Consider the following 27,649-nt stretch of genomic DNA (forward strand, 5'->3'; position numbering starts at 1 on the left):
CGGTGCATAATGGCCTTTGCGTATGTAATTAACACATGAAGGCTGCTACTGCCAGTTTTTTCTTCAGGTACATGCTGCTAGGAGTTTTCAGGACAACTGTGTGGACCACAAGAGGCTTTTACACTGGGTTTGAAGATTAGGTATTCATTGACTTTCTGACAAAGCCATGTTAAAAGGGGCTAAGTCCAGATCCCACGGTTGGGAGCAGAGGTGTGCAAAAAGCAAACACATGGGCAGTGTAACCAAAGAATTAAAGACACAAATCAGTTAGCCATACTGAATGAATTCTTTAACGGCATAACACCCTGTGCATGTAACGAATGAGCCAGCTCGTGCATGAAAAATATGATTTTAAAACATGTAATTATCAGGCAGGCTGTAATTGCATGCTCATAAATACAACAACTGATTACCTTAGCCTGAAACAAACTTTAATTGGAGTGGTAATCACACACTGTAATTGTTTAAATATATGAATTTAGTAACAATTTGTGTGCCATAAATTCATTTCTCAAAATAGAGTCCATCTTTTTTTTAACCATGTGAACTTGGAAAGGTAATTTTTGCCTGGGAAGATGGAGAAATGAGCTTCATACTCTGTGCTTTAAGGCAGAGAGGCTTTTGCATCTTAAGGGAAATGACCTGAGATTATTTCAAATAAAAAGGTTTATTCTGATTTAGTTTCAATTATGTCTGGTTATTTCCTTTGCAAGCCCAACATAAGATTTTTAAAGAGCAGAAACTGGAGCAAAGAAAATTTAAGGGGTAAGAATTCTTCAGTTCCTGGAAATACAGAAAGCCATGTTCATTCAGTTGACTATGCATTTATTGTCTGTGCTGCATGGTGATTTTGAATCTTCTCTCTTTGTGAAAATTGAAGAATAGTATATAGAATAGTATATTGTATATAAAGAATAGTATTACTTGAGATCTCTAAAAGTTTTTAAAAAGAAAAAGCCTATATACCAGTTATGATTATTTGCTTTTAATCATTTGACTTTCAGTGGAACCCTTTCATACAAAGGAAACTTTTTAGGTCATGACTGATACGCCTCAGCTCAAATCCATGCCTATGAAATTTGCTGGATTTTCCTGGAGAGGGAGATTTTTGGATGGCTCTTTCCCAGAGTTACCTTGGTTTTGTTCAGAGTAACTTAAAAACGAGAACTAAAAAGGTGGAATACTTTAACTCTCCCCGCGCCACTTGAAGATTCTTTTGGCTAATTGTGCATCAGAAACTCAGCCTCTCAGTGGATGGTCCCCTTAGCTGTTGGCAGAAGTATGTTTCCCTGAGTTAGGAAGCAAAAAGTGGATGATTGGCTATTGCTACCTGTTCAGAAAAATCTGCTGCGAACATGCTCAAAGTGAATCTGTTTCACTGAGATTTTTGAAGCTCAAATTCATTTTTCTGTTACATTTTGTCTCTTATTCAGATTTTACACCGCGTACTTTCAAACCACCCTATTTTTTCATTTTTTCAGTTTGCTTCATTAATTTTTTTATTTTTGAGAGGGAGAAGAGTTAATTTCCTTTTCATTTCCCCCTTGAAAATATTTTTTAACTTCATTTTTATATCCAGCTACATCCCTCATTCACCTAAGCTCAGAATTGAAAAGGCCTATGCATCTGGCTTCAGAATGTTTGTTCTGCCTATACTTGCTCTTTGTATTAGAAGAGGTGAACCGGTAATGGTGGTTTACTACCCTGTACATGTATCTGAAATGGCTTCAGTCAGCTGATCTGTATCATTTGGTTTCCTGTTTTAATGTTTAATTGAGGGGCAAGGGGAAGAGTGCTATTCTTTTATTATCTTTTTTAAATTAGAAGTGATTCTTTGATATATTTTCAGCCCAGGGAAAAATTTTGGGCAGAGGAGAGTAAAATGGATGGGAATTCATCAGACTTCATAGCTTAATGCGCAGTTGCCTCTTCCTTTGAACACAGAATCGAGGAAGCGTTTGAACCGCTGCTGTAGAAAACTGCCTGCCAGCAGGTGTCCAAAGTACCGGTTAGTGAGTACTACCACCAGCCAGCAGTAGCCAAGAACATACAACTGCCTAAGTTTGTCTGGTCAGGTCACCCACATCTATTTTCTTGATGTAAATTTAAACATTTCTTGATGTGAAAGAAACAATCTATTAGTTTTTCCCCCTACTTCTTCCGGTTTGTTTTTCATGTGGCATGAAAGCACTCCCACTGTATCTGTTTTCTTCCTTTTTGCTCTCAGTATTTGTGTTTAAAATTAGCCTGTAAGAAAACTTTGTCTTTGGCTAAGCTGGTAACAAGGTTAGTTATGTTCTCTCTGTCCAGAACATTGTCACATTGTCACAGCTTATTCTGTGGGTTTATACCAGGCGCAACACTATATTTTCTAAGGTGATTAAAGCAATCTTGTACCTTAGGTAGATCACTTAGCAGCTAACATTAACACATTCTGAGGGCCGTGTTTTTAGAGCACTCTGGCACAGCTGCTGAGCAAATGTTTCTTTTGGTGCAGTTTTCCCTTTCTCTAGGAGTTTTCTTAACTCTTTCTCCTGTTTTCAAAATCTGCACACAGCTCAATATGTTCCCTTAAGTAGCTGGCTGGGGTAACTGAAGGGTGAGTACTCCTGCTGCTTGGGGAACAATTCCTTCCTCATGAGCTTCCCGGTAGGCGTTTTGATTCAGCCTAGCACATCTGTGTGCTCGCTAAAAGCTCTTGTAGTTAGTCTTCTGGTTTCTTAGCTGTATGTTGTCTACCCCATTCCAATTTATGTAATCAAGTTTCTAATTTGCATCAATTACCTAAATAAGTTTGGGATTGGATTCTGTTGCATTTCAATGAGTAATCTGATAAATCAAGAAACTGCCTTAGAGAGTAAAGCACTATTCAGTGTGCAAGAGTGACAGATTAAGTCAGTGTTTGTTTATCAAGACATGAACTTATTAAATGTGATCTAATCAATTTTCTTGGAACAATGGAGCAAAATTGTACAAATCCCTGGGTATTTATAAGCTATGAACCTTTTTGAAATCAGTGTTTTTTATGTTACATTTTTCTATTGAATTGCAGTATTTTTAAAGGGTTTTTTTGGTTTGTTTTTGTTTTTCACTTAAGAGGAAATGTCCCTCTATTTCACCTGCTTCTCTTCCAATTAGTAGTTACCCACCTCTTGGGAGCATAATTAAGAGGTCTCCAGTTAGCCTAAGGAAAAGAATTAAAGAAATTGTAAAAATGTAACTGTAATGAACAGGCAATATGTAACCATTAAGTCCACAATATCCATATTCATGCTTATGCATTGCTACTTTAATGATTTGATATTTGCCTATATAACTCACTTGATTATAAATAACCCTTTTTGCATAGGGAGCTAGTGTAACACCAGAAGTAGAATAACCTTTCTTTTTATTCCAAAAGACTTAGGCAGGCATTTTGTTTAAGCAGTAAATGTGTGTAGTATAAATTGATACTTTTTAATTTTGCACTTAATGAATGTTGGCTGCCATCAAACAACTTTGAGTAACTAGTAGTTGTGGGTGTAGGAAGTCCCAGGACTAATATAGAAGTGTCAAGCAGTAGGTAAAGACAGGTCTGAAGGGCAGTCTGTCATCTGTCATGGGTCTTGGAAGGATTAAGGCTTGTGCAAATTGTTTCTTCTGTTTACACAAACAGTGTATATTACTAAAATTGACTGGAAAGTCTTGGAAATACACATCTAAACTGGTACAGTATTAAAAACTGCTCAAGTGTTTAATGTCTCAGGACCTGAGTAGCAGTTAGGAGGCAACATTGCAATGTACTGTAAATGGTTAAGAGGGGTACACAATGTTCCCTTGTACAGTATGGTACCTGATTATTTAAGTAATGTCATATAATTAACACACGGTAAACAAAAATGGTGATAAAAGCAATTTATGAGCTGTGATATCACTCTTCAGCGTTCATGGCTAGGTTTAATTCTTCTGTCATCGCTCATCAGTCTCACCAAAAAGAAAATCATCTCTGTGGTATATTTTACTGGAAATATTTATGCTGTTTACCAGAATTATATTTTATTGACGTTATTTTTGAGGTTTGCTTAAACTTTTGGGGGTATAAGGAGTTATTGCAGTGAATTATCCTTAAAATATTTTTGCTTTTACTTTATTGTTCATGTATTATCACACAATAATGGCAGCCCTGACAAACAACATGAATTTTGATGAATTATGTATACAGAACAATTGAAATTTTGATATCCATGGAGAAAACAATGTAAAGTTGATATTTGAATGATAAGTGGTAATGGTGATATTAAAGCACTTTTGAATAAATAGCGCACGTAATTAAAGACATCCAAACATACCATAATCATCTTTTTCATGCACCATAATAGTTATTTTTCATATAGAAATTGATATATTGGGTGCAATATTTGAATTTCTCTTTTAATCCCTTCCCTGATTTTTATCTGAAATCATGATATCATTAACTCTGTTTTACGCTCTTTCTGGCTCTTCTGCTCTTCTCTTTAACCTACTTCTCTCCTTAGGATCTTCCCTCACAGCGTTTCCCTATAAATTCAGCACAATTGCACATTCAAAAATGAGTGCTCCATAGGTGCATCGCAGGTCTACTTTTGCTCCCCACCTGTCCATACAGCCTGAAACCTGTATTTCTTTTGATTCTCTGATGGGGTGTTGGTGGATGTCTACCATTTGAAATTCCTCTTTGGTGTCCTCCTTATTCAGTAGTTATGCACAGTGGGTTTCTGTGGACAAAACTGAGTCAGTTTCTTTGAGTGCATTCCCATAACTTGGGAAATTCTTTGTAAGTCTTTACATCTACTCTGTGTTTAAATCTTGTGTATTTCTTCTCCTTCCCATCTGAAAAGCTTTTTATTCATCTGTCTAGCTCCAGACATCTTGTCCAGGCTCTGACCATTCAGCAAGTTCCGCTCTGGCTAGTAGAAGTCAACCAAATTTTATATGTGCTTCAAAAGCTCTTACAATAATTTTTTTTGTATGGTCATGTTTACCTTCTTTGTTTACCTTCTATTTTCTCCATCTTCTCTTTTGCATCAGACAAGCTGTTTATCTTCCAGAGCCCTTCATAACAGGTACCTTGTTTGCTTGTCACCTTCTGTCTGCCACGGCCGTGTCAGCCTGTGTCCTGCTGAGCCGTGATCTATCACCCGTTTGTTCCATTTCTCAAAGACACACGCAACGTCTTTTTTTGTGCTCTACCTCATTCCCTAAAGAAATCTTTACAAATATTCATAAAACTAACATATTCACAGAATTAACACTCTGTTCTTCAACAAATCTCTGTTTCAAGTTTTCCTCTTTCGCATTGACCACTAAAGCCTGAGCTGTTTTTTATCAGTGGGTGTGCTAAAACCACTTTTTGTAGTACTGTAGCTTCAAATTTGTTCTTCCCGCTTTCTCCTGCCTGTCCAAATATATACATCGCATAGCACATTAAGTTCCTGATGGAGTCCTTTAATATTTGGTAATACAAGTTTATAAAAATAAAAAAACACTGCTAATTGGGTGACTGCAGTTTTTATGCAATCCCTTTAACAGTTTTATATGCTACGTTTCCTTTATATGTTTTGCCTTTTAATTAGAAAATTGAAAAGATGATTCATTGCCTCCAAAGTTGATCCATATACCTTAAGCCATATCTTTTTTGTGGTTCCCTAAAATCTTACTGGGGGTGTGTGATTTCAAGAGATTAGATATCCAGATTATTCTTTTGTTGATAAACTGGAGGATTGAAAGATGGACATGATACAGTTAGTTAACTTTAACAGACTCCAGTTTTCCTGTGCTCAGTGACAGGCTCTGCTTTTGGACACATTAGTCAATGGCTGGTTTTCTGGAATACTGCACTCGTCCTGCTTCCTTTCATTACATTAGCCAAGGTTCCACTAGATGAGACATTTGCAGTCTTAAGACTTCCTGCCGAGGTTCAGACTTGGTATTTTTGAGATTGAAGCTGTCGTGTTCCTGAAACTACTTAATTAGAAACACATTCATTTCAGTGTATACTGGAGGAGGCTTGAACAGCATAGCCAGGCACACAGGGAAGTTGAGCATTTGTGCAGCTGGCAGCTAAACCAATGGTTTATACTTTGAATATAAAATTACTGGGTATTTTCTTACTTCTGGAGTGTGTTTGTCACTGTCTTTGTTAAGACAGTGTTTGTCACAAATAAAACATGCAAAATGACAAATAAAAATACTCTTTGGTTGAGCAGCAATCTGTAAGTAGTAAGCGTGTATTGTGTTGTATGGTAAAAATCTTTACCGAAGAGCTTGGATGTATGTTCTGGTTCTCACTTGTGGACCTCCCTTTCATGCAGAATCTTTAGGATTTTTACCAAGTTAGTTTCTGATTTAACAGTCTCTCTGGACTATGTTAAGGTGCTGTAGGAGGTGAAACTTGGGCAGGGATATTCTTATCAATCTGTACAATTCAGTAGATTGTAATGTGGTACATGCCACTTCTGTATTCTGCAAATGGACTAGTTGTGGGTTGGTTGGTTGGTTGGTTTGTTTTTCCACTGAAGTTGTGTATGTTTAATGGCTTCAAAAAGGAAGAGAGCCCCCAAAGTTTTCACGCAGAGTGGCTGTCTCCATCTCTCAGTACAGCATCCAATAGAGTAGGAGTTTTAGGTGGTATATTAATGAACATGATAAATAGTAATATGCATATTAGTCAATTTTATTTCTTGAAAGGGAATTTCTCATGGTAATGAGAAGCAGAGTAATTTTTGGTAGTATCTTTCAGCGCTGCTGCTTCTCGTACTGAACAGTAGGCACCAGTTCATAAAAGCTTCATAGACGCTATTTTCATCCAAGACGGGACAGTGACATTTCTCTCATTTCTCATCTGAAATTGAAAATCAGCTCTTTGAGCTTCTGTGTCCAAAATCAAATGAGCTTCTATTTTAAAAGCTGTGTCTGTCTACGTGCTCGTAGTTTAACAGGCAGTGTATGCCATGTTTGCAATTAGCAGCTTTGGCATCTTCTTTGATGCATTCTAATAAGCAGTGCAAATATAAGCCTTTCCTGCTTAGTTGAGTGGGAGGACTGTGGTAAAGCTTGATATTAGGAATACAGTATATACAAAGATACAACTTTCACTCTATATTTTTCTTGTGTTATGCAGTCCTTATTGGTATTTGGTAACATCATAGAACAGAAGATGGAAAAGATCAGTCTTTTTCTTAAATAGCTGAGGTTCTATTTGATAGCAGAAGTTTCCTGTCTACGCTTGAGAATGCAAACTTGTCCTAAGAACCTGTTGGTCTGTTTAAGTTTAGTGTTCTGAAATAAATAATAGCACTAGTGTATATCACAGTGACTCTGGATGTAATCAAAGTATTCCAAAGCCATTTTTCTCTTGTTTTATTGTTTTGAACATTCTATGATTTATACTTAAAAAAGAAGTTATTTAAAATGTGTCTGGCCCCATAATTAAAGGGCTTAAAGTTTGTATCCCTGGGTGAGAGAGATATATATAGAGAGAGATATACATATACATACACACATTGAATTAACCACTTAACATTACAAATGGATCGGTCTGTCAAAAAAATACTGTTTAGAAAAAGTCTAGGCATTTAATTGAAAGTTATGATTTACATATTTTATTCTTAATAGATGAGTAACTGTCCTTATTTATCTGGCTTAACTTACTTGCTAAGTAATTATGATGTCAGTAAAAAATTAACTCTTAAAAAATAGTTAGCTTAAACAAATGTCTTTCAGATATGGAATAAAATTTTTTACTTATGTGGTTTATTTATGTATTTTTAATAAAGTCTAACTTAGTATCCCTGTGTTTTCTTGTAGCTAATTTTGTAAGTCATGTGTGTTAATCTAGTGTTACAAGAATGTAAAGCTAGGCTTTTTTCCTCTTTGCAGTGCCCCAATGCCCTACCTCATTGGAATACATTTAAGTTTGATGGAGGTAAGTTTTTCTCACCATTTCTGGGAATATATGTAGTTTTATGGTTTAGACCCAAATTCTGCAAGCAATTATACATGCATTCATATGCTTAAAAATTAAATGGTTCTGCTAATTCATATGGGATTGCTCAGATGACTGAAGTTAAGTATATATTAAGTTAACATTTAATCTCCTGGGAGTCGTATTTGGTACCTTATACTCTTCGGGCATACTTTCTGTTTTCAAATCAGTGGTCAGTGATGACCTCATGTTGTGTTCCGTTCCCCATCCCGCTGCTTCATTTAATCGGTTTACTGCCTCAGTTTGACTCTGTATTCAGAGAGGCAGAATTGATATTAAACAAAATGTTGACAGTTACAGTTCTTTCTCTCTTCCTTTCTCTCCCCCCCCCCACCCCGGCTTTTTTAGACAGATTATAATTTTTTTTAGTGTTCAAAAGATCTGAAAACAAGGAACTTGCTGTTAATGTTAACACAAAACTGGCAGAAAACCAGCGCTCAGAAATCTTAACCATATAAACAGTTCATGTAACTTTAAAAAAACTCCGTACGTGTAAATACCACTTTTTCTTTTGGTTCCAATAGTGGTGAAACCGTGGATGACTTCAAAAATACCTGGAGGACATCATAAGCTATTAATTTAGATCTTTATGAAAAGCGTACTCCTTTTTACTTGTGCCCCTTTACACGGGAAGTCTGAACAACATGTATATTCTAAGGGTGGTAAGAGGTATGCCTGCAAAGAAAATACTGCCTTCCAAAAGTAATTCCAAATTTAGTAGGCAGTGTAGAATTGGTAGGAGTTGCAAGTATCCTTGGCAATTATTTGATTTGTGTCTGTGTTTTAGACATCTATGTTTGGAAATTTAGACTTACTTATTCAGGATACTTAACAATTTACAGTGCTGAGATTTGCATCACATTAAGTAGTGTATATTAGCAGAATATCTGTTTTTATATTTCCCATAAAAATATGTAATTTCTGTGGAAACATTAATAAAGCATATTTTTTCACTAGGGCATATCCATGAAATGGTCCTCTATGTCTGTGTCTGTTTTAAAACTCAAACTATTATAGTAAAAAGCTTCCCCTTTTTTCCAGTACTAATGTGACATACTTTCTTAGAAGTCACCTTTTACATGAGAAGTTAATATACAGATCCTTTTTTTTTATTTTTCCTCTCTCTTTCCTGGCCACAGAGAGATTATTTTTTATGCCCTTTGTATTGCTAAATAAAGTACAGATTGACGATAGACAGTACAATGTGTTAGTGAATAAGTAATTATTTTAAAAGTCGACATGTAGATTTTCTTGCACATCCTATATTTATGTTAGAGGGATTTCTCATAATGACACTTGAATACTGCACAGATGAGACCAAAGTAATATCTAGGGAGGAACAGTGTAGCCTGTATTTTTGATACTGAGCAAGAATTTTTCTGCCCTATATCCATACCAAATAATCATTGGCATGCTTATTATGGTATCTGTCTATTTAAAAAAGCACTGCCTGGTGGAGGATGAGATAGTAATACGGATATTTTTCAGCTTTCACAAATATTTTCTCCCACAAAATAGTAATCTTGTGAACCGTGTGGTCAGCCTGGCAATGGATATAGAAGAGATTTAATAATTACATAATTACATCTTGGAGGGGCTTTGCATGATGTCTCACTCCTGTCCCTATGCATAAAATCATTACCTCTTTTTTGTCTCGGGTTTTCAGATTGCAGTGCTCTGTAGGCCTTCCAAACTCCATCTGTAAAAATGCCAAAAAAAAAAAAAAAGTTGTTCTTAGAGAAGCTAGTTTTCTGTTTAGTACTAAATCCAGTATGGCTTTTGAATAGGAAGAGATTTTGGAACACAGACACACATTGACAAAGTACCATTATCCGAAGTGCCTTATGAAATAAATTAATAAAGTAAAACTTCTCCCCTCCTCTCCCTGCTCTTAAAGATGAATCAAGTATTTCCAGATAAAAATTCACCTTGCAGCTAGCTGTGCTTTTCCCATTGAAAAATAAAACTACGCAGTGGGCTGTGGGTGGTATCACTTATTTATCGATAGGTATCATATAATTTGTCTGTGCCTTGGACAAATGAAAGGTGACATTTGTCACACAGCTTGACTATTACTAGATTACCTCTTAGCCTGTTTTTGATGCCAAAAGCTTACTCTCTTCTTAGTCCTATTCTTCATATGTAGGTATAAAATTATATGTTCTGTTAGAATAACAACTTAGCAGCAGCATTCTTGCTCATGACCTAGCAGTTGTGTTTTTTTAAATATACTATATTAATTTTTCCATATCAAAGCAGTTGTATAAACTGCAACTAAAAGGATACCGTCATCAACCAGTATTTGTTTTTCATTTAACGCCAAAATTTCAGCAGATAAGTCGCTAAAAGTGCTTTGTTAATTCAAGTGTTCTACTTCCAGGATAAGGGATTAATTCCCCAGTTTTCCATTCAAGTTACGACAGGTGGACTCTTTAGCTATTGTAGAGCCCCATGGGTGTAATTGCAGGTTTATATATAGGCTCAGAGTTCTGCTCTGGCAGCTCCGATTGCAGAATTTGTCATAGTTGCGTAAATGTTCATGGAAGCTTAAACTTAGGCAGGCAAAGTTATGGTGTAACGCGGATGGTCAACTTGGAACGTAGGGAAAAATAATTTTCTGTCTTTGGTGCTGTTTCTGTGGGTTGTTATTTCTATCCTGGAGTGGATCCTCTGGCAGAAATATTGTAGTAATTTTAGTACTTTAAAACAAAATACACCCTCTGTCTCACCTCAAAAGATTTTTTCAAACCACTGTGCATCTTGAAGTTAGTTAGCAGTTTGCCATGTTATGTTGGCTCTGTACAGAAGGAGCACTAACTTTAATGGAAAATGACAAATTTTTCTTATGATTAAAATATCAAACATATCTATTGACTGTAAATCTAATTTGCTGTGACTGAAATGTTCTCCAGTGAGATAAGATAATCTCCTGTTATAGGTCAGAGGGCTCCAGCTGATTTATGAGGGACACTCTTGGTAGAAAATACAGAGCCATGTTTTGTGCTCTTATTTTTCAGCTTTTCTATCATCACCTAGTTAGTCATTCTTTATAAGATTTCCATTTAGCAATCCATAAAGTGACTTCAAAGAAGGCTAAAAGTTTATAAGCTGTTAGATAAGCAAGGCTGGAACTTGAATATCACATGAATAATGGAGCATGCTTACAGAACTAATTGAATTCATATTAGATGAAGATAAGTACTTAGTACTGATAAAGAACATTGAGAGGAAAATGAAGCTGTATCAAATGAATACATCCCTTTCGTAGTCGTCTTTTTTTTTCCCCCTACCTGCGTACTCTATGCTATTTTAGTGTTTATATTATAGTAAATTGACCTTTATGTTAAAAGTGGTGTCAAACTTAGCTAGCAGCCTTTCGCATTTTGTCATAGTAAATGATTGTTTCAGTAACTGTTTCTGTAGCAAAGGTTATTAGTGTGATGGTGCTGATGGAAGAGGAATGCCCTTGACCTAGTAGACTACCTAGTGGAATTTAGGCACATGTGGTTTTGATTAACCATTTTGGGATAGTTCTTTTTAGCTGTCAGATGCTGAGTTGCTGGCGGTATAATCTTCCGTGCCTGGCTTCCAGTTATTCAAGTTGCCATCATGCTCGCCCTCATCATGCTCTACTCAGGGCACAAAAATAACGTTTATTTAGAAATAAATTTAATGATTAGAAAAGTACTTATTTGCTTATACTTTTATTGAAATTCCAGTCACGCAAGGACCTTTTCTGGGCCTGCAAAATTTTTATTCTTGTAAAAATCTCTGGAATATATTTATATGTGAAACATGATGTTGTGTTTGTCAGAATGTTCCTCCGACATATTCCCTAAGCATGAAAGACGGTTACATATATGATGAAATCTACATGAGCAATTTTTTTTGTTGTATGTTAACTGAATATGAGTAAATATGTTCATGTTAGGAAAACTAAGGCCGCTAAAATTCATCGTGCCTTTATTATGCTAGGGCATAGCAACTGATCACACTTCATGTAAATATTCCTTTCTCAATGTAAACAGGTGAAAAGAATGTTATATGTTCAGTCCTCTAAACTCCATGTATGTGTTCTAGAAGCACTTTTTTACTGTCCACATGATCTTTTTCAGGAAGACATGAGGGTGCTCTGTTTGTGATCCAATCTGATTATATGCCAGTTAACATGGACAAAATCTGAGCTAACGAGCCCTGGGAAACAGGTTACACTAGCTTGCGCTTAGTACTAACAGTGACACATGGCTCCAGTTGCCTTGGAATACTGCTCAAAGTAACGTGCAGCAGTTTGCAGATGACACCCGGAGAATTCATTAACCACTGGGATTTTCCAGTGCTAGTGTTAATTGTGAATTATATTTTTTGATGGGGAAGGGAGGAAGGGAAGCTCATCTTTAGTTTTTTCCATCCCTTTATATTTGATAAATATTATATTTTCTAGCAGTAATCGATTAAATGTTTTCCAGGTTTTTAATGAGGGGATAACATATCGGATATTCTTCCATACAGATTGTTAAGAACTAAAAGTAATTCAGGCACTCACAAATATTAAGTTAAGTTATAGTTGTACATGGTTTCAAGGGTGTTGATTTAAAAAAAAAAAAAAAGTAAAAAGGGATGTAAATACATGATGAGTTGTTAAATTGTCCTTTATTGGACAATTAGAAGAAGAAAATGTTTTGCTTTAATAAGAGATTCTGGGTAGGTGAGTGCTTGAGGGGTAAGTTCTAAGAAAAATAAATTCTGCAGTACCAAGTGAACTTCTCAGTAACTGTAGAAAGTTTTCTTCTGCCGTACAACAGTGTTAGAGCAGCACTAGTGATTTTTGTCACTCAGTTAGCAACAGCTGCTTGTGATAAGGCTCTTGAAAATCACCTGTGCAGGATCAGGGTCCTGCACATCAAGGTTGGGAGGTTGGCGGAAGAGGGGAAGATGCACAGGAGGGGGCAGTGGCCACCTGCGGTGCCAAGATCAAAGGGTGGAAAGGGCAGGGGGCACATCCAGCTTAACCATATTTGTCTGCTGAATAGCTATTTCAGATTGTAAATCTAAGGGTGATTTCATTAAGTCCTTCTGGCTGCTGTTGGGGCATGAAATAATAAAATTTTATATCCGTTGCCTTTCCTGCTTCTGGCAGCCAGATTGACACATTGTTGTCTGCAGTGTTGTGGTGTTCTTAAGAAAATAAATGGAAACTCTTAACCAAGTAGAGATGAGTCATAAAGCAGAAGGATTTTAGACTTGTTGTGAATGATATTTTCATAATAGTTTCAAGTAGAATGTACAAACTAGATACCAGAACATTAATTTTTTTAAGAGTTTTAACTTTTCAAAGTAATTATTTGAAGTTATATTTTCTCTTTTCTGTTACTGCAACATTTGTAGTATACTGAGCACATTTTAATCTGGTCATGAAATTCAGGGTCAACTTGGTTTATGTTTTGACACCAATTTGGTAATGAGGGTAAGTAAGCCTAAAAACTACTGATGTCGGGTGTATCCTTTTTTAAAGGAGCTAAACTTCTGAAAAAAGTTTAACTTAGTTGTTCTTGTGATAGAAAATGCAAAAATGCAAAGCATAGATAGTGATAATGTAATAACATTTAATATAAAGAGGTATTAATATCACTGATGAATGTTACTTCAAGCCTCTGAGTGAGATAGAGGAGCACCTCTTAGTATTTCTAACAATACAGTTTTTCACTGGTTTTGCAAACTTTCATGCAAAACATTTAAATTACTTCAAAGGTTCAGCTTCTTGTGAGAAGAACAGATTGCACTAACTGCTGCTTATTTACTGACCTAGTGTTTAAGGCCCCCTGGAGTTTGTTTGAAAAGTTAAGAGATTTTCACAGTAAAGGTGCCATTTCTGAAATTTAAAGTGCTCTTTTCACCAGGAGATAAGTTCTCTCTGATTAAGTCAGTAATTCTTACTAAGCCATGTTTATAGAGGCCATAAACAATGGGTTCAGTGTGCTTGTTAAACTAGCTTTCCGTACCTCTCCACTCTTTTAAAAAGAGACATTTAAAATAAAAGGCAGGTGTGACTGTTAGTCCAATTTGATGGGCTTTAGAGGATTAATTATGGTTACAAGGAATTTAGTAAGGTTGGTTGGGAAAATTTGTAGTTGTGGTAGATGATGCACATTTTCACTGAATCCCTTCTTTTGACTCATCAAATATCCCATCTATAGTAAATTAGACAGGCAAACTGTAATATTCATATTTCCTCCTACTTTCCACATATTTTTCTGAGAAATGTGAACTTAATGAACCTAGCCTATTCTGTTCAACAGGTAGCAATTTATTTCTAAAATTTTGTTTTGATAGTCAGAAAGTTGTGATATATAGAATGTGATTATATGGCTTAGTGGTCGTCCCTTTGTGTCGTGAGAAAATTATGACAGCACACAAACTATACCTGTGAAAATGATCTACATGTAGTTGCAATTTATGGTATGCCAAGGTATTTCATGTGAAAAGTGTAGGAATTCTTACTGAAATTCCAACCACAGAGTAAGTAGTTTTGTTTCTGGGCTAAGTCTCTTTCCCCTCCCTGGGCTGCTGGTTGCTACGTTTAACGGAGGAGCCAACAAAAGCACATCTTTTATCTCTCTGCTAATACCTTTGATGTACCTAGTAAATAATCTTTTTGATCAAGGATAATAGTGAATGGAAAGTTCATTAAAAATAGATAAGGGATGAGATGAACTGGTCAGTCTGCATTTATCTGGCCACAACTAGACCAACTGCATTTGTGTATTTTTCAAATGCAATGAAAAAAAGACCCTATAAATCAAGCTAGTGTGAAGTGTTTTAAATTGGAGGGTTGATATACAGGGGAATCCACTGTCTTCATACAAATATTGAGAATTTTTCAAATAAGGTTGTGCTTTTCACTCTGAAAAAGTATAGCACAGCATAGTGTAATAATTAGTTAGCCTTCTTTTCAGGAAGAATTATTTCTGGACTGTGTGTAGAGGTGAATGAGGTTGATCAGCATTTGTAGTCCTTGCACCCTGAGCTGTATCTTTTCCTATTATACTCCTTGGCAGATATCTGCTTGTGAAAAGCCTGTTCTTTGCTACAGAAAAACCCAGCATTTTGCTGATGGGAAGGTGCAGATTCATCACCGAAGTTACAAAAACACCCATTGACAAGTTCAAACACATGTATGCTGCTTCTTCGGCAGGAATCAAGAGAAGGTTTTAATTCCTTCTGTCTTGTCCTACTGGCACTTGATTTTTGACAAGCTTCTGGCTTTGGTTAAGTACATTGCTAAAGACCTTTTTGTTGGAGCTTTTCAGACTCCTCTGAGTATAAGTGAGATTTTTAATTTTGTGAAACAGGAAGAAGCAAATCAGTTTGTCTGGCTCTTCCGGACTCCTAGAAGGAGTGAGACTCCTGGATTGCTTTAGAGTTTATCAGATGCAGCCAACAGAGTGACCTTTGGTTCCTGAAATGGAGAGGAAAGTACCTGGTTTGTCATGCAGTGCATGTGCCCCTTTTTATGCGAGAGCACTAAGTGGAATATTCTTCCACTTAAAATTAGAGAAATTTCTCTTGAAGACCTAAACATAAATGTCTAGAAAGCTTGCTTGTTGGGGTTCTTTTGTTGTTTTTGTTTTTTACCCCTGTATACACAGCGGCTTTCTTTATAGAGGGAGGACTGAGCCTTGAAAACCGAAGGTAATTATGTAGATGCCTAAGGCTTAACATTGCCATTGTTTTAGAGCTTTAATTCCTTTCTTTTAAAGGAAACAAATCCGCGTACCCCACAAAACCTTAATCAAAATTGAGTGCGTTTTTGTTCATTTTCCTCCTCGCTAACTTGCATTTAGTCCTGCTTATAGGTATGTATGTCCCTAAAAAGTTTATTTACAGACTCATTGGGAAATTTCCTTGAATACTATGTTTCATAGTTCCACTTTTTCTGATTTCGAATTTACAAAGCTGGAATTTCAAGAGGGCTCAAATGTGTATCTGTTAAGTGAATGGAAATGGTGTTTGTCTTCTGTGTTGATCAGTCAGTGGAAAAAAACCAGTATTTAATTGTCTTGTTATATGAAAAAGTATTAAAAATATTTAAATGCTGTGGTGTTTCATATCAGTGATTGATTTACTGTTTTTAGCAGGATAATAAAATCTGACCATATTCAACCATCTTTAGCTACTTAAAGTCAAAGGTATCAATGATTGTTCTTTTGCGAAACAGTCTGTGCTTTGCTTGTATACATGCTTGTACTGTTACAGAAGACAAACGCTCGCACTAGGTTAGAGACGTTTTTCTCTCAGTTAATGGGACTAGGATCAAAAACTTTGTCCAACTCACCATTAAGTGAATGAGATGTGGTAGAGGTGTTTTATTTTGTTGATGTTTTTGTTTTACTTTGTTTTGTTTTTAAACTTCTGGCAGTGTCCATTTTACCTAACTGCAATTATAAATTTCTCTGTGTTGGAGATGCAAGATTAAACCTGAAATTTGGAAAGCAGATCTCATCCTTGATTTACTTGAAACTCTAACTACTGGAAGAGCCACAATTTTTTGTTAATTTAAATTAAGTTCTAAATATAAAAAGATATACTTGAAATCTTGACTCAGCTAGAAGCTGTACCTGGGCATAATAAATATGCAAACATGGTACCAGAATTAAGATGAGCATTATCAGAGATGCTTGAAATAACTCTCTGCTTGAATGATTTCAGACAGTAACTGTGTGATTTTAAAAATTTCAGTATGCGCAAGGTTAAGAACTTCCCTCTGCAAAGTGAAGATTAATTTTTCAAACTTGTAAAATATGAATTACTATGACAAATTGTACGGGAAAGGCAGGAGTTTTGGTTGTTTTTAAAATGCCTGAGAAGTTTTGTAATGCCAGAATGCTATGTCATCACTTGTGTCCTTTATGGATAGGATTTAACTCTTCATGTTTATGTCTTCCTTTCCCTTCTCTTGAATTTGCTCATATTTAGAAAGTTAGAAACATGGCCCTGGAAGATGTGGTGATTCTTAATGTAGACACTAACACACTGGAAACCCCTTTTGATGACCTTCAGAGCCTTCCCAATGATGTGGTATGTATAAAATAATTGTATTCAACTAATCCGTTACTCAAAAGTGTAAATCCTTTTGACCTGTTCAGTTTCTAACTGAAGTGTGTCATTATGTTACTTTGATTATTATAAAAAAAAAAACGACTTTACCTCAGTTGTTTCCTGTTTTGAAGTGTTAAGCCATGTTTGTCTGAACATTTGCAGATGTATTTTTCAGCCTCCAAAGGAAAATTTGCTAATGTTGATGTAAGCTAGAAATGCTGCAGCAACCCAGTTTCGGTTTTGGATTAGCATGATTGAATTATCTAAAGAATTAGTCTTTCATGGAGGAAAACAAACAAAAAAACCCCATGCAAGTAGTGGTACATCTACGTCTTTTAAATAACTCTTCATATGGAATTAAGTTTTTTTTTTTCCTGTGAATTCTTCCGGTTGAACTTTAATAAACGTAATGCATTTTTATATCCTGAGTTATCCACTTCTAGCGCTCCTTAGTGCAAATAATTCTGAATTTATTTTCCTTTCTTGTTTAAACTTTTTACTTGTAATTTATTTATTTTTAATAATGTAATTGAGATGTTGTGTAAGTATTTGTTCTTTCCCTTTTATGGAACAAAAATACATCCAGTTTACCACCTGCTACTGTAATCATCTTCACTAAAGTTGAGAAGGAAGAGCAGTGAAATGAGCAAAAGTGTAAGAAGCCATTTTAAGTTTGTTTAGAAGAATGCAGGGCAGGGGGAAATCTGAATTTCTTTTACTATTTCAAAATATTGTGCCTTCTACTAGGTCTGCACCTTTTTATGTGAAGCTTAGAATAACATTGTTACGCAGGGAGCTCAATGTAAGCTGGTCTGTTTGAGGAAAAATGCAAATAATGGTGAATACCGAATGCCTCCTCCTGTGACATCCCGTCATTTCTCTGTGATGGGTGGAGTGATCTGTATAGAAACTTAGATCTGCTTAGAAACAGTTAGTTCTAGGTAAAAGGTCCATCTTCATTGTGAACATCTGGGCTGTTGTCAAGCATGTAGTCTATAACAGTTACTTCCATGCATTTTTCTGGCTTCGTAGAGTTTTGATTTTGATTTCACTCCCAGTTGCCGAGCTGCCAGCTGGTCATTGCTCATGCCGTTACCCACAGCCCGGGAAATGACAGACTTGTAAAGTTCATGGAATTATGTAAGAAATGTCTGGATACAGTGAGTCCTGGGCCTCAAACACGTATATGATTTGTCAACAATCAAGTATTATATTAGATTTTATGAGACTTCATTAAAGGAGCTGTTGTAAGAGCACTGTAGAACATCAGAAGAGACTTCACCAATAAACACAGAACTTCAAGCTTTGGAATGTAATAAATTTTAAGAGACTTCCTTCCTTTCATTATTTACTTTTACTTCACTTTTATAACAGTAAAGAGTTGTGTTTTATTAGTTCAGATTTCTTGATTCAGTTTTCCACAGGTCTATTTAAAAGCTACATTTTATCTTGGAGGATGTTTGGAGCATAGCAGAGGAAGTGCTGCCAGCAAATGCAATTAACTGGCATGGCTCACAAAATAGCATACACGGTGGTTGTTTTTTTTTCTTTTTTCCCCTCCACAACTGCTATATAAATACAGCTGGGATTAATATTTGTTGTAAGAAAGACTTAACTTGAAATCGTGTTGCTTTGTGTAATTAATGTTTGGGATCAGTGTTTAAATTTTATTTAGTTTTGTTTCATTATTTGAGTTACCTAGATAATGAAGTATTCTCCTCTAGGTCTTTTCCTTTCCTTCTTCCTTCAGATTGCTTAGTATTTGGCTGTACCACTAGAGAGCAGCTGCTCTTCTTTGCAAGAATTGAATTTCTGTCAGTTCTTTCATGCATCATGTGTTTGGAACTGTAAGTGGATCAAGTTGTTCGTCTCAGCAGGGAGACGCTAAAGCCAATCCATTATACTTTTTTTATTATTATTATTATTTTTATTTTTTTAAAGGGAGGATGTGGAGAGTGTCTCCCCAGTTGTGTAAGTCTACGTAGATGCATTTATGATCTCACAAACTAGAAATCTCTTCAACAGTTTCGTGACCATATATGGCTATTCTGCCAATTTTGCAAGTGAATATAAACATCCATGAACTGCTGAATATCCACAAAATTTATTTTGCTAAATCAAATCCATCTATATTCAACAGTGATGAGAAATATTTTGTGTGATGCATTCACCAGCAGGTTTTTTAATGCAGTAGAAAAATTTTAATTTTGTTTTTTTCCTAGCTGTTCTAATTAAAGTAGGTAAAGAATCCCCAGAGATATTTGGGAGATTCAAGTACCGAGTCGTGCTGGAGTTTCGTGACAGTGATGTTGGTTTTCAGTAGTCCAGAATGAGTTATTCATTACAGTTTCACTCCTAGTATCCAAATGACCAGGTACTGTAGTGAAACATCTTTCCAGTAACCATTCAGGTCACAGCAGCTGGATAGCCTGAGACCGTTCCAGTAGAATCAGATTAAGCCATTTCTTTGCTTTCGTTTGCCTCAGTAGTACCTGAGGAAGTCAGACTTCCTCAGTTGTCCAGGTCAGGGCCTTTAAAAATCGAGGTGTGTACCACTGCGTTACTGATTAACTATTTGAAATGGGAAAAGCTGTCCCTCCTTCACCTTCTGTTTCTGCTACGTGGCTGAAAATCTGGCTGCATGAGAGCTCTCTGGGAAGTAAGTTTCCTTTTTAAATAGTCAATATTAAAAAAAGAGATTTATTAAGGACTGTGATTACAATAAGTGCATCTGCTGCTGACAAGTCTCCTACACCACCGTCTGTGTTGCAAGGAATAGCAAAGAGGGGGTAGGGTTTTTTTTTTCTCTTTTTTTTTTTTTTGTACCTTATGGATTTATCATGTATTTCCAAATAAATGTCATCTTCTAGTCTTAGTTGTAGTCAGAGCTTCATTTTACAAGGAATAAAGCATAAGCTTGCTCTGTCAACTTGTAGTCTTTATTAGATGAAACTCTGATGCAAAGCCTAATATAGTATACAGCACCAAAGAGATCTTACTTGTTTTATGGTTGTATGAATATTTTGAGTTTGTACTAGCCCATGAGTATTTTAGGCTGTCAGTAGTTTAGTTTTGTATGCTACTGTTGTCCATTCATTAACAAGTTACCACAAGTAGGAAACGTATGTTACTGTTTTTCCACTCTGTGGGAAATTAAATGCTTTTAAGAGAGCAAGAAGTACTAAAAGCTCTATAGCAAATCCATTCTCTTAAAGGTGAATCCATTTTTGGTTCTTACATGGTATTTGCAATAGAATGTTTCTTGCTTTATTCATGTTGACAACTGAAAAGCCTTGGACCTAATTAAAAGAATTTCCACTAGCACCTTTACTGAACCATTTCATTATGCTGCATTGCACAGATTGCATTTTGAAACATGGTGATAGTTTAAGTCTGACCTTTAAACCTGAACTGCCAGAAGTATAAAAATCTTCTTTTAAAAACACTCTCAGGATAGACTGCATGTATGTGTGTCTGTTTGGCTAGAAATAATCTTCGTATTGAGTGGTCACAGTCTTATTTTAGAAGAAGTATTAGTGCCTCTTTAGGCAGGAAAGCAGTAATAATTCTGTTTATATAGTCCCTTTTACTCTGGAATAATTTAATACACAAGACAAACATGAGCATTCTTTCTCTTACTCAATATGTTATTGTTAACTTTCTTTTTTTTAACTATGATATGCTTATTGTGATAAATTTGATTGAAAGGCAGAAATGAGTGAATATATAAAATAGACATCATGTAATGTTAGATTTAGTCTTGGAAGAGAGCAAATGATCCGAAAGCTTTAAGGAATTTGCAAAATACTTAGCAATATTCTACTTCTATAATACATGGGGATGCTGAGACAGAGAGAGGCTGTGACTGGCCTTTTGAACTTTCTTAATTTGTTGTACAATCAATAATAGAACTTTTTTCTTCTCTACTGATAGCAAGTTCTATATCTTCATGTGAATTTTAAAGAAAATTTCTTAACATAAATGTTCAGGATGAATTTTCAAGTTACTCAGAAATTTTATTTTATTTTATTTTTAGGACTACTTTTAAATGGTTTATCTAAGTTTGGTATAGGAAATAAAGGCATATTTTATCATTACAACTCTCATCAGACCCCTTAAACATGGAGAAGTTTCAGGTGTGCTGTTCAGATCTGAAAATATGATGAAGCTGTTACACTGAGAATGACAGCGCTCCTTGAGACACCTTATTTCAATGGATGGAAATGAGCTTAAGGTTACGGGCATGATAGACCTTCCACTAAAGCTGCTACTGTGTATTATGTTAGTATGTGCTTATGGGCTCCTTAATGCCTGGAATATTGACATAAACCACAGCATTCAGATTTATAAATAACGCTCTGATTGATTTATTTTATACTAAATAACTGTAATATAAAACCTTTTATGACAGAAGATGCAGAAAATTTAAAGTAAAAAAAGTCTCTTTGGAACTCTTTTGGTAACAGAAGTGAGAATATAATGTCAAGTTTTAGAAGGAAAAAATGCAGTGTACAGTATGGATTATATATTGAAACCTATATTGGAAGGTGTGGGGTCCCTTTCTTACCCTCTCCAATTCTAAGACTATTGAAGGAGAAAGTGAGTGCTTACAAGTGAGGTAAAACTGAAGCTCTCAAGAGTAGTTGTTCAGTGAGACCACCTTGTAGTTTGCTACCAGGGCAAACTGCTAGCAAAACCCTGAGACAAAAAAAAAAAAAAAGAAAAGGTCAGGTCTGGTAGCGTTTTAGAGATAAGGATAAAGCCAGAATAAGCTTTTTGTTATGAGCTTGCTGGGGAGGGGTTGGGGGGAGGTCCTTGAAAATTAACTGGAACATTCAGCTTGTATTTCTTGATGTTTTCTGAGAGAGTGCATAATACATACTTAATTTTATGTCTACTACAGTAGAATCTATTTACTCTGTAAATGATATTCTTACGGTGTCTCTAACATAGCATGAAATAGAGGTGGCACAGCAGAACTTTTCAGAACAGTATTTGAATTTAATAAAAGAGGACAATTTGCTATTTATTGATAGAATTATTTCTGTTAAATTCATATCACATCATGTGGATCCTTTTGGAGTCATTCTTATTCTTCTGCAAATCAAGATGACTAGGGCTTTCCTGGCTTTCTGCTTTCCTTGTGAAATTTTGGCTTCTTCCTGTCTTCTGCATAAGGTACCTCATCACTCTGTCAAGCTTTGCACATCCTCTAAAAGCACTAGAATGAATTCAAGAATGAGTTTAACACCCAGGTTGTTGGTTTTGTATTGCTATGTATTCTGTGAAATCTGCTTCAAGAACGTAGCTTGTCCTGGTTCTGTCTCCAGCACCAACAAATTGCTACTGACATAACTATTTGTTAATGATTTAACATAACCTCTAACCATTGCAGCGCAGGCACAGCTTCATGCTAATCTTTGAAAGGTTTTTTTAATCTCCTTTCTCTGCTTTTGTTTGGGACAGAAAAACGCTGTCACTAACAATAACATATAGATACACAGCCTTCCTTCAGTAGTTGCTAAGCTCTGAGCACGCAAAAAGAGAGACATCAAACTAAGTCACAAGCTTTTTGTATGTAAGAGAAATTCTGAAGTGCAGAGAATAGTAATGGCTCTTCCTCTAGAACTTCAGCCCTTGGTGTACATAGAAAACAAAGAATATTCAGGTAACCTGAATCCTGATAGTTTTAAATTTGCCTTTGTGAAAGAGCTTATAGTTGATACTGGCTTAGTTATAATCAGTAAGTATCTCTTTGTGTAAAAGGCAATGAGACCGCTAGGACTATGTTCACCTGAAGCGCAGCTTTGTGAATCTTGAGGTAATTAAACACCTCTGCTATGGAAGAGAAAGGGCAGTGAAGGTTAAGTGAAGAATAATCCGATGCACAGGTGGTTTAGATCTTCTGAGAAGTGAGAAGAAAAGAACTTCATCAGATGTTGACCACTCTGAAGGACAGAATGTCTTCAGTATTTTGAGGCTTGCAATAATTTGTGGGTTTTGTTTTTTGCATAAATAAAAATTTCATTTTGTAATTTTGCCTGAAGCCTCTAAAATACAAGGGAGTGCATCCTTACAAAAAATCCTTATATTTGCAATAAGCAAACTCTTCACACCTATAAAATTTGTTCTGTAAATAGCTTAGCCTTGGTGGTGATGGATGGCCTGATTACGCAGAAGAGTTTCTGTGCTTATTCTTTGAGTCACATATAAACTGTTTGTAGAACTCTACCTACAGAGATAAGGGCTGTTATTTAGTATTAAATTTCATTTTAGTTTCATTCATTTAAAAAACAGAAAAATCTCTATTAGTCTAATGCTTACCTCTGGAGACAGAATAAAAAACACAGACTCGGCAACTGTAAGGATTTTCACACACTTGGTTTAGGTATTAAATTTAACTCAAATTCCTTCATGGATTCTAATCAAGAATGACCTAAAAGTTCATAAGCTACCTTTAAAATAGTACCGAACAGAATGTTAACGGTCCATTTTAAATAAGAGGGAAGGTTAAAATGAAGCTTTTATCTTCCTATTGGTTTCTGAATAGAATCCAGTCATGTCTTAGAGGAACCAAACTGCTTGAAAAATAATGCTTTTAAAACTGAAAAAAACAGCTTTGAATTCACAATGTAACTTTTCATCACAATTGCTGCTGTGGTGAGAGCTTTTTTCTTTTAACTGGGTCCCAGTGTGTTAAGCTTTCTATATGATATGAGAGTGATCCAGACCTCTTGTGTGATTTTAGGTTTCTGCACTGAAGAACAGGTTGAAGAAAGTCTCTACAACCACTGGAGATGGCGTTGCAAGAGCATTCCTAAAAGCACAAGCATCTTTCTTTGGGAGCTACAGAAATGCACTGAAGATTGAACCTGTAAGTAGGAAATTAGTAGGCAGAAGGTGTAAATCAGCACCGATCAGCTGCGGTAAGAGAGGAAAAAAAAAAAAAAAGCTGACAAGAATACAAAGTGTGGTATAATCCGCTTTCAGAAGTCAGCATTGTGGCTGTCTGGCTGACCAGTACTGAATACAGTATTCCAGTCTCCAAAAGCGAGAGAGAGATGCAATAAGAGAGATTTCTTTTGGAGAGTTCCTTATATTAAAAGGGAGTTAAATTAAAGAGATAAAAACTTATAAATTATATCATGGTCATAGTAGTCTAGTCCAGAATTACTGTTCCCTCTCTCACTGCAAAAACAGGATGTTCATTACATTATTTTTAAAGGAAGTCCCTAAAGTGATGAAGGACTTAACCGTGAAACACGCACATCTATGGAAACATTGAATTTAAGGACACAGTACAATTAGTAAAGAAACTGTGTTTTTATAGAAATATGAAGAGTATCTGGATTTGTAACTACTGATGGTAAGTGTTCTGTTAGGGAAATTCAATCTCCTGCTTCTGGTTCAACGCTAATCTCTGTTTAGCAACAATTAAGTGCAATCTGAATGGGACAGAGATTTTTCCATACTTTTCTGGTGCTGGGTTTTATAGCTTCTAGGGAAGCATCTGGTCCTGGCCTACCGCAAGGGATAGAAATTTGTGCTTCATGGGCTTCAATACAAATCTGTCCAGCAAAATTCAGATATTTTGATGTCTTGTGACGTTCTCGGTTTTGCTAATACATAAATAGGAGGCTCCTATTGAAATGTGTATATGTAGCTGATAGACTGTTAGGGACAAGGTAAATAGTTATGATGAGCATTCAGCTATAATTGATGAGATGTAGTCCAGAAACATGAAGGGGATGAAAAGGGCTAATTGTAGAACGCTCTGTGGAATATTTCCAACATGTTCCACATATATTCTGTTCTATTCTTCTTGCATTTCTAATGCAGGGGAGAAAAATGGAACAGGCTATAGCACATGCAAGTCAAATACAGTGATAGATCTCCATGGGATGTTCAGGGACTTATTTGAACTACTGTTGTTCAGACCGATGGTCATTTCACAAGATCTCTGTAGAGGGGAAGACATACTTCCATCTCTTGTTTGCAAGCGTTTGGAGGCAGAATGGAAAATTGGTGGTCGCTGTGGAGAGCTTGAATACTACTGGGAGAAGCTAAGATGAGTACTGAGCGTAAGTGGGAAAGCTATATGAATGGAGCGAGAATGAAGGCTCGCTGGTTGGGAAGAGGTGTTGTGTTTTGCATTCTGCGGCTCAGTGGAGATTAACAGAGAGATCTGCCATGCAGACAAGTAACAAATGTAATTTTAATCATGAAGTTAGAGGAAAAGACCAGAAGTTGGACTACAAGTATGGTGTTTCTTGCGGTTGAGGTCGCTCCATAACCAAAGTGTCTTCATTGCTGTATTTTGTTTACGTGTCATTTTTGTGGGCTTTTAAAGCCAGAAGAGAAAAACAACTTGGTCTGAATTTTAAACGATCCAGTCCTCACTACCAAATAAGCGTCATTCCTAGGAGTCATGCTCAGTGCTCAAAAGTGACTTTTGAGTTCGACCTGAATCTTTCCCCTTCTTACTGGGGGAATGTGTGGAAGATTATTGGTGTGTCTGTGTGCGTGTGCAAAAATAAACTGCATTGATTTTAGTATGTATGACTGGGTGTCAGTGTTGTGCTTTCAAAGTATCTAATGTAAACTAATGGGAGATGTATAAATTGTCATCCACATGAAAAGCAGAGCTGAGACTAGCAAGGCAGCCTGGTGTAAGCCTCCCCTTTGCGTGTGCGGGAGACACTGGCTTCCCTTCATTCATTCAGCCGTCTTCTCTCTGACACTCCTCCCAGTAGTTGCCAGGCAACTCTGGGAATATTGGTGTATGCTTTGCCTGGCTGTGGATAAGAGATTAACTAGTTAAGGGTTTTATGAAGAAAAATAAAAATTTAAATTGCTTTTCTGGAAATACCATCTGGTATTTTGAAGGCTGAATGCTAAAGATGAACCTTCCAAATTAGTTGACAAGGAGGACACACATCAAAAAATTACAATCCGCACCCCCCAGGGGACCGCAAACCTGAGGCAGTAAAAGCAGTTGTTTGGTTTGCTTGTTGTTCCATCACATAAAACCTCTAAACATAATTGTACAAACGTGTCATAGCATCCAGTTGTAAGGATCAGGAAATGGAAGATGCCCAGGTTTTCTTTCCTAAGTCCTTTTATAAATTTAAAATTAATTACTGATTTTTATATTTCTTACCAAGATTTATGTAAAGAAAGTTTGCAAAGCATGGCAGATTTCTCATGTGCTGAACATACCTGAGTCGAATGACCTGTGGTGTGTTTCCGCTTCTGCCACTGACACCCTGTAAGTACTGGACAGGTCACGCAACTGCTTTACTTCACTTCCTTTCTGGAATATGCTGGTAGCTAACGTAATTACTGGGAGGCTCTCACTACTGTTGGGAATACCACGCTTGAAAGTTCAAAACCCTTGGAAATTCTGATCTTAAAGAGATATAGGAAAATCTCAAACAGTGGTATATAAGGGGCAAAGCAATTACAAAATATACTTGCTAAGTTCACAGCAGAAAATGGATTGAAATGTAATAATAACAAAGCATCGTAACTTTTACGAATAGTAAGGCATATTGTAATTTAAAGCAATGTGTTTCTCTGGCCTGCTGTACTTGGGATACGATACTTGAAACCATCCTCTCTTCCCTCACATAACTCTATCTCCTGCACAGCTATTATGTTATTTTTTGTTGGCTGATTAGCTCAGCTTACTGTGCTTATGGGGTATATACTAACCAGTGTTTAAAGCGGTCATGATGCACAGTTGTGATCTTACTAAAAGAAATACAAAATGATGGGAGTTTCACACTGAATAGTGGAGGAATATTAAAGTATGCATGAAAACTCCTTCCGCTATTGTCCATTGATGCTTTCCGAATCTACAAGGACCACAGTGGATGTTGTCATTTGTTTACAATATTTAATTTCTGTTTGCAAAAATCAATTTTGAGACCGTTACTGATTTAACAGTTGTAAAAGATTATGAGGTTACATACTGTATATGCAGATCAGTACCTGGACTATGAACAAATTATTGTTGCCATAAACTTTCTGGGGACTTCAGTAACTCAAACTCTTGCATTAAGAAACATATCCAGATAAAACAAACTGCAGCTTTAATCATAAGGATTATTATTATTATTACTATTATTATTATTTTATGTTAGAACATAACGGATGCATTTATGTTCCCTACTGTGTATATGTGTTTCCACAGCTGCCTTAATCCAAATTTTAAGCGCGAAAGAACATGTCACATATGGTGTAATTGCATTCTCCACAGACACGTGTTACTATGAAGTACATTAAAGCACACAAGAGGCAGTGTGTTTACTTGGCTGTATTGAGGCAGATTACTAGCGTTATGGATGTTGCTCACGTTTCTAACAATGCCGTCAACGTGAACGTCTGGTTCACTTGAATGACTTGTCTTAAAAGTCCCTACAAGTTTTGCTGTTCCCTAAAAGAATGTTTATTCTCAACACTTAATTCACAAAATTAGATCATCTTCAATAGAAAGATCTGTGTATTATTGTGTGTGTGCATATAAATGGTTTGTAGTGCTTAAGAGTT

The 27,649-nt window shown here is 36.1% G+C and overlaps 1 protein-coding gene across 8 annotated transcripts in view; it reads left to right on the forward strand.

Annotated features, from left to right (window-relative positions):
• Positions 1-27,649, forward strand: part of DENND1A (DENN domain containing 1A) — a 230,929-nt gene that overhangs the window by 124,670 nt on the left and 78,610 nt on the right. For all 8 annotated transcript variants that reach the window (XM_068914620.1, XM_068914623.1, XM_068914621.1 and 5 more), the window contains 3 exons: positions 7,897-7,942; positions 16,976-17,077; positions 23,847-23,972. In XM_068914620.1, coding sequence (XP_068770721.1) covers positions 7,897-7,942; positions 16,976-17,077; positions 23,847-23,972 — 274 coding nt within the window. The remainder of the gene's footprint in view (positions 1-7,896; positions 7,943-16,975; positions 17,078-23,846; positions 23,973-27,649) is intronic.

This window comes from Struthio camelus, chromosome 20 (genome assembly GCF_040807025.1).
Source record: "Struthio camelus isolate bStrCam1 chromosome 20, bStrCam1.hap1, whole genome shotgun sequence".
NCBI classification, from domain to species: Eukaryota; Metazoa; Chordata; class Aves; order Struthioniformes; family Struthionidae; genus Struthio; species Struthio camelus.